Below are 8120 nucleotides of genomic sequence, written 5' to 3'. Positions count from 1 at the left end.
CCAATAACTCGCTCTCTAGGCTGAAATATGAAGAATAGTCACTTAGATGCAATGTATAGGAGGATTGCCTTTACCTATAGAAGCATATTCAGTCAGGGTCAGCCTTGGGAAAGGAGAATGTGAAAACACAAGAAAATTCAGGAATGACAGGTGGCCATTTATCTCATTGTTCACCCCTCCTTCTAGTACATGAACTCTGCTATTATAGCATGTAATTTTATTTTAAATAACCTTAATGTCTTCTGCCTCTAATATCTTTCATGCTAGAAAAGACTTGGCATCTGTACCATAACTAATTTCTTCTCTATTGAAATCAAAAGATATATGAATGTGTTGTAACTCCATACAAACTACTATGCTTCATATTCCAGCTATGCTTATTCATTGCACATCTGAGCAAACTTTAACATTAAAAAAACTGTAGGCTCACAATTTCTTCTGCAAAAGTACATATATTTTATTCAGTCAAAATATGTATGCAACACTCATTTTAAATACAAAATATGTTACAATTTGTACATTGACATATATTCAGTACAATGGATGTCATAAATTACTAGTTACAGCACACTAGGGAATGTAGTGCCAGTTCTGTACATTTGATGTGCTTTAAAATCCCTGATGCAATTATATTATTGAAGTGATATCATTCAGAACTACACAGATAAGTTGCAGAAAGTTCATACTTTCAGGCAAATAATTTGATAGGGCACAGTAAATAACAGCACTTAATATTTCTGAGGTGCACTTTCATCAGACAAAATGCATTCAAATTTCATTAGTATGCAACTATCAAATTTATTTTGCAGATATAAAAATACATAACTACTGTCCTACTAGTAAGACAGAATGTGCTGTTTTCCCCTCCAGTGCTAAACATCAACAATTCTGTATTCCCTGCAGTGTTTGGCAGGGCCGGCCCATTCCTGTGTTGTAATACTGACTGCATATACTGAATTACTGTGAGGTTCCAATAATAAGTGTGTTTGAAGACTAGTTTCAGTTAGTAGATATATGTCTTCATTTTGATGCCTAAAAAGGGCAAACAGTACACTTTCAACTAGCTTGTTAAGACAGCTGAACATCGAGAAACAGCTTTCTTCTGTTAAATATCAATAGAAATCATACATGCGATCCCAGGTAAAGATAAAGACCTATGATAGAGACAGCATAATTTGAGCAAAACAAAACCAAAAGACAAGAGGTGTGCCAAAGATACTGGGCAATGCTGACAACATAATGGACAAATATTGTCACTGTATCAACTGAAGTATGCTGAGAGTTTTACCTCCTAAAAGTTTGTAGTTACAGGAACACTAATTTTAAATAGCAGGACATATTCAGAAGTGTGTGTGTTGGGGGAGGAGGGGACAGAGGGAATAAAGCCTCCATTTCTTCATGAAGAATATTGGCTGCCTTCTGCATGGTTACAAAATACCCAAGATTTATGCCCTGAAACACACATCTTGACTGCTCCAAATTATCTCTTTCAGATCATTTTATCATCCACACCATTCTTGTAATCTGTAAGGCACACAATATAGACGCCTGACCCTACCACATGTACTTTGGTATACTGCTGCTTCCTGTGCAGAAGGAGACTTCCCCTAAAATGAAGATTATATTTGTATGTAAATTAATATTTTGAAAATGGCAATAGAGTGTATTCTGGCAGTTTGCATAAGCACCTGGGTTTATGCTAATTATCACTGCCCAGTTCAGTAATTTCCTACTGAAGGACACAGAGGCCTAAATGTATCACTGCACTGCCTGCAGTGATATGTTCAGGAGGCCCCTCCTTTTTTTAAAAAAAGAGGAAATTCCTTTCTCGCAACTGCTGTCTCCTTTCATGACTATGATCTAGGTTGAGAGGCTTTGTTACTGCCTCTTTCTTCATGATGCAGGGAGTCTAGGCTGTTGTCCTGGGAAGTAGGCAGACATCGCTGGTGGTGGATTTCCTTGCTTTGGCACTGGTGGTCGTGTTGGCACTAAAACATCAGAACAGTGTGGAGGTGGGGGTGGAAAGAGGGAAGAAAGCAGTTATATTTGATGGTTAAAAATGATCAACTATCTCATTCCCAAAGCCTATCTGAAGAAAATTTATTAACACAATATCTTGACATCCCACCCTATCATTGCCAGGACTGTTGCAGCTGCTTCATAGATAGCTAGGAAAGGAGAGGTTAAGATTCATGACCAAATGCTTGGTCCAAAAGATATAAAGAGAGGGAGAGAAACTCATGCAGGTGAAGGCTCTATTGCCAATAGTGAAGTGATGCACTGGAGGCCAGAGTCAGGTCAAGATGTTTCAGATTGCAAACATTAGGGGGCACGACACCATGGAGGATTTAAAGACGAGGACAAAGATTTTAAATTTAGTGCAATGGGATACCAATACAGATATCAAGGACAGGGAGATAGGTGAGCAGGACTTGGTTTAGGACAGGATGATAAGACAAACAAAAGCTAATTATGAACCTTGCTGCTTCCAGAGAAAACTTAGTTGACATGCTAGAGCCACTTGTTTTCTCAAGATAACCTCTGTTTCAGTTTGATTCACCTGTGGGTCGAAGATAGATCAGATTTAGCTGCATAGCCTATTTATTGTGGATGACCTAGGAAAATGACGTAAATACAGTTTTCCTGTAACATAGGAGTAGGTGGGGCAGAGAAATAAAGACAGACTGTGAAGGGAAGAAGCATTGAGCCCTGGCATCTTAATGCACCGTGCCATGGAATGGTATATGGGTTTCTGCTAATCTCAGCCACACTGTCGGGAATGACATTGAGCAGAGGATACGTGCATCTCCACAGGGAGGGAAAATTGAAGGGCACATCACATCAAACTCCTCTCACATCCTACAAAGAATTACTCTTGCATTTAGCTCTTGATGCAGAGACAGAGATATACTGCGGGCCCTTATTTGTAGGCGCTTGCTTACATTTTACAAATTTCATGGACACTATAACGCACATTATAACTTTGTGTTCAACATTAAACAGAATCAGATGAAAGCAAGTCAAAGATTGGTTGGATTATATCTGTAGATTACAGTCTACTCCTGATAATTCAATTTTCTTTGCACTAAAAAAATTCTAATTATCAAATAATTTGAATTACGTAACTTTGAATTTAAAGTAAACTGTATGCTTTTATTAAAGGATTGATTTTTTTAAAGCAAAAATGAAAGAGGAAAATGCATTTCATACAAATTTCAACATTACCAGCTATCACAATTTTTTTTTTTAATATTCAGAAATGGAAACAAACTGTAAAATATATGCACACGTTTGACCTAGTCCAACTATTTTATTACCTGTAATAGATGGATATGATGCCTTCTGCAGTGATGCCCCTCGAGACAAAATTGGTTTACCACATTCCCTCTTTTGTAGGTATTTCAGGTCCAAGCCAACCGGTTCACTGCAATGAACAAGAAGTATTTCTAATTAAATGACTGATGGAATTGTTCAAACCACAGACTGACTGAAGGGTTAACTCAGGAGGTTATAAAATGTTATCTAAAACAAATTCTATTTTTACAAAGTGCAGGTAGAACCAAATATTACATTTTGCAGATTGGAGGAAGTTGAGTGTACTATCTTTAGATTACAGCCTTTGAACTTGTGTTGAAAATGGAACAATTCCACGGTGAACTGACTAGCTAAATACAAACTAACCTGTTCCCTCTATTTAGCCAGTTATCTCCTGATAGCGACATTTTATCCCAGCAAATAAGCTCTCACGAGTTCCACTGTACAGAATTTTACAATGAGCCTGTCAAGCTCAAAGCCAGTGCCAAATCCTCTATAATTTTCTCATCCGTTTTACAATAACAATTAAACCAAGTTCTTTAATTTCAAATGCTTATCTTTTTAAACCATTTTAAAAAAACACTCTGCACACCAATTGGCATAATTAACACTTCAAATAATGTACCCAATCACCCAGAATAGAGCCTGAGCATATTTTATAGCTGAAGTTAGTTCACAAACTTTTTCCTGGTCCTAGCCAAAAATTCTATTGTAGTCTGCACAGAAGTTAAAACCTTAGTAAGATGAATCTCTGATAAGATTTACCTTGTATGTCCCCCCACAGGTTTAGAACAGGGCTTAGCTTATTTATACATTCCACTGGAACATAGGGGTAGCTAAGGCATTGTTTTTCTCCACCTTTTATGTATTAGCATTGGGATACAGTTACTCTTTTAAATATGGCCTCATATAGGTTAATAACTACTACTGTCCCTTTTCTCTCTCTAAATTTTCTTTCAATTTCTCTCAAGATGCTAACTCTTGCTGATTCCACAGATGCGGGCAGCACTCTATACCTCGCCAATTCGTCATGCATGAGCCTAGACACAGTGTATTGGCAGGCTGCCTGATCTTGTGATCTGATATCCATACACATGCATTTTACAGTAGCGGTCACTGGATAATGACAAGGAGCAGGAACAGTCCCCTCTATATGCTTCCTTCTCTAACTCCAGGAGCACTGAGGTCAGGTTAAGAGTCCTAAATGCTGCACTGGCTGCGATTAGCTTACTCAGCATAACCCAGATTTTGAATCATGGTTCTTGGTGGTCTGTATGTTCACTACCATGCTGAGAGTTGCATTTGCCTCTAACCCTATAAGAAAATCCTTGAACCAAGTTTTTTTTTAAATGTTAAATTGTGGATCTTTCAGCATTGTACTTCAATTAAGCTTATTCTTGTCCTTTCAAGTATATAGTTGCGAAGCACCAAATTTGCTTACTTGTAACATTCAGTGAAGAAAAGTCTATTACCAGTACAGTCTGAGCAGAGTAACACAGTGGTGGATGCATGCTATCAGTGAAATTACAGCTCAACTTTAAAATATAAATACAAGTACTCCTGCATGCACTACCTAGATCAGCCCATAAACAGGTTTATTTTCAAGCACCAACACATCTTGAGAAGGCTCAGATGACATCTGGAGGTAAGCCAAACCTCTTTACGTGTTACCGCCTAGCAACACTCCTAGTTAGGTAATTACATTGAAATGAACCGGGACAATCTACGCATTTATAGAAAAACTGGTTTCAGTCAACAAAGGTTCTAAAGGTTAAACCCTTTTAGGAATGTCAGAGTTTCATGATCAGGCCAAAGAAAAGAACAGGATTATGGTTAAGTGCTTTAAAAAAAAGCAGAATGGTTTCTCCAGTTTGCAAAATCAAATATTACTGTCAGTTAGAAGAAAATGATGAGAAACAAACTAAAAACTCAAACTAAACAAAACACAATAGTCTCTCTTCCTTCTCATCTCCATCTCTCCAACTTCCCTTTTGTCCCTCTCTTCTTCCCTTGTCTGTCCCTATCCCCTCCTGTATCTCCCCCCACCTTCTCTCTCTCTCTCTCTCGTTCTCCTCTTGCCCTGCCGTCCTTCTGCCTCTCTCTCTCCTTCCACCCTTCTGCCTGTCTGTCTGACTTTCTCCTCTCACCCTTCTGCCTGTCACTTTCTGCCCTGCCTGTCTCCTTCTCCTGTGTCTTTCTTTTCTTCCCTTTTGTTTCATTCTTTTCTGGCTCACTCTCTATCCTTTTCTGGTCATTTGCTTTCTCTTACTTTTTTTAATGGTTTGTTTGCCTCCTTTGATCTCTTCTACTTCTCTTGCTGTCTTTTGTTTCTCTCCCTCTCTCTTCTACTTTTCTGTTCCCCTCTCTCCTGCTTTACTCCCATTTCTGCTTCTCGTGCTCTCATCCCTTTTTCTTGCGCCTTTCTCCTGTTTAGCTCTGTGCGAGGTGGGTGGAATGGCTATGAGATGGAAAGAAAGCAGCCATTGAAGCAGCCAAGAGGTGATGGGAGCAAGCAAGGGCTGCTGACCAAGAGTATCTAATGCAGCCCAAAAGTGTCATTCACATTTGCACCATTTGGGACTTATTTCTGAATATCCCAAAATTTGGTCCACATTGGGATCTGACACGTCTGTCCTTTTTAAAAAAAGAACACATTGCCAGAGATTTGCAGGATGTGTGTCCATGCCCACAACGAGTTTTCCAACTTGGCTATAGTGTCAGGAGACAAAAGTGAACGACTAGGTAATTGCTTAACACTACTTTACAGGGGAGGGAGGATTGTAGAGTAGAGCAGGCATTGGAACAGCCTGGAGGATGTGAAGAAGTGGACAAAGCCACTATAGCAGCGAGAGAAGGGGGAAGGAATCAGGCCGAGCAACTCCAAAATCATGCAGAAAACAACTTCCCACAATACAAAACAGCACACTTCAGAAAAAGAGCTTTTTCTGAGCTGTTAGCATTGGAGGTGAATAAGGACCACAATGCTATCGAGCTTCCCAGTATTTAAGAACTACAATCCAAGTTATTTACTGTTCTGGCACTTTAAATATTGGACTTCAATATTACATTCATATTTTAAATTTGCAAATTCTCAAAAAAATTAGTTTGCATCAGGATACCCACCTCTAATTTCACACAGAAGCTAAATCTAAACAGTATGAGATAACCTCACTACATGAAACTGGAAATATGGAATACTGGTTGTGGCATTTGAAAACAAGACTGATATTAAGTGCATCAATTGTGCTACATTGCTAATGTTGCTGGAATCAATACATACCTCTGAGAAGAGGCAGCCATTACTGTTGGCGTTGAAGCTGAAGGACCTGATTTAAGTTCAGATGCAGGAGTGCTGCTAGGATTTAGCTGCAGAGGACTGAAGTGCACCTAGAAGAGTTATGCGAGACGCTCTTGTCATACATCATAGTTTTACTGATTAATAAAGTGACTTTGGTTCTGTTTTCAGTAAAACTGTACCAGCTACAAAATAATATCACTATTAATAGATGAGTAGAACCCCAAGTGCACAGACATCTAGCAAATAATTTCAAACGTGCAAATGAAAATTACTGTTCAACATCTACAAACCACATTTTAAAACATTTGATATTCAAATGTGTAATCATTACAACACCGCTCCAGATAATTAGCAAAACACTTAGGTGTGGTTTGCATCAAATGTCCTGAATTTATATATGCAAGCTAATTTAAAAAGTATCTTTTCAGTCAGGTTTTAAAAATTTTGTGAATTCCAAAACATTTAAGTTTAAATCAAAATGATAGAAAAGTATGAACAATAAAAATAAATTTAAAATCAAGCCTGCCTGAAGACCATGTCCTGATACACCAGGCCTCAGGGGTGGAGTATTCATTCGTACAGTAGAAACAAAGCTCTTAGAGTAATTATCTGAAGGCGAAGCAGAAGAGACAGGCTGTGGCATCAAGACAGAGAAAGGAGGATGCAACAAAGCTTGCTGCAAAAGGAAAAGCAACAGCAAAATATTAGCATTGAAGGACCTTTATTAAAAAATTCAGCAGCAATTATGTTAACATATGGTATAAATACACTTTTACACATCCCAAAAAAGAGCGCTGTTTTCCGCTGCAGTTTAACAGTAATGACCACGGAGACAGAAAACTGGGAAAATAACCTGAAACCACAGTTTTCCTGCTCTGTGGCACACCCCATTTTCCATGCCACCCCCCCCCCCCAAATGGCAACCAATTAGATTCAAAAACTTTTTAAAAAAAAAAAATCTAGTGCTGCTCATTAATGAGCTTTCAAAGATCTGGCAGTTTTCTGCTGGGGCAAATTGAAAGGACCACATAGGAGCTAGTTTACCCACTGGCCTGGAGTTAATTCAATGAGAGACACACAGCTAAGTGCTTGTTCAACATGGATTTTGCTCTATATTAGCATTTGTGACAGAGGGCTGCCCATGAGCGTAAACTCCATTAGAGACTATCATCCCTAGTTACATTAACTGGTTCTGTGCTCAAATTGGTGGCAAAGGGGTACCTGGGAGTGCAAAGTGAAGACTAAGCACACTTCCTACCAATTACCAGCAAGATCTTTATGTAGTCCACTGAATTGTGCTCACAAGTTAATCGGCTGAGCACTACACTGCCCACAGGCACTTTAAACAAACGAGTTGTAAACTGTACGTTTAAATTTCCTAGATGCTCCCCTGGTACAGATTCACCCTCTGTCAGAATCTAGCAGCAGGAAGTGAAGAGGAAAGTCAGCTATTGCTGCAGGCCTGAGAGAGCGGCAATGGCTGACATTATCAGATCCTTCTGGCTGC

General features: G+C 38.9%; 1 protein-coding gene across 2 annotated transcripts in view; it reads right to left on the bottom strand.

Annotated features, from left to right (window-relative positions):
• Positions 1-432: 432 nt before the first annotated feature.
• The window catches only part of LOC137321054 (spindle assembly abnormal protein 6 homolog), a 66150-nt gene continuing 58462 nt past the window's right edge, over positions 433-8120 (bottom strand). Inside the window, exons 14-17 of one of the 2 annotated variants that reach the window (XM_067983213.1) lie at positions 7140-7289; positions 6596-6702; positions 3318-3424; positions 433-1988 (exon numbers count right to left, since the gene is read on the bottom strand). In XM_067983213.1, coding sequence (XP_067839314.1) covers positions 1894-1988; positions 3318-3424; positions 6596-6702; positions 7140-7289 — 459 coding nt within the window. In that variant the 3' untranslated portion in view covers positions 433-1893. The remainder of the gene's footprint in view (positions 1989-3317; positions 3425-6595; positions 6703-7139; positions 7290-8120) is intronic. The other variant, XM_067983214.1, reaches the window with a different exon arrangement.

This window comes from Heptranchias perlo, chromosome 4 (genome assembly GCF_035084215.1).
Source record: "Heptranchias perlo isolate sHepPer1 chromosome 4, sHepPer1.hap1, whole genome shotgun sequence".
NCBI lineage: Eukaryota > Metazoa > Chordata > Chondrichthyes > Hexanchiformes > Hexanchidae > Heptranchias > Heptranchias perlo.
This window is presented reverse-complemented; position numbering and strand designations above follow the sequence as displayed.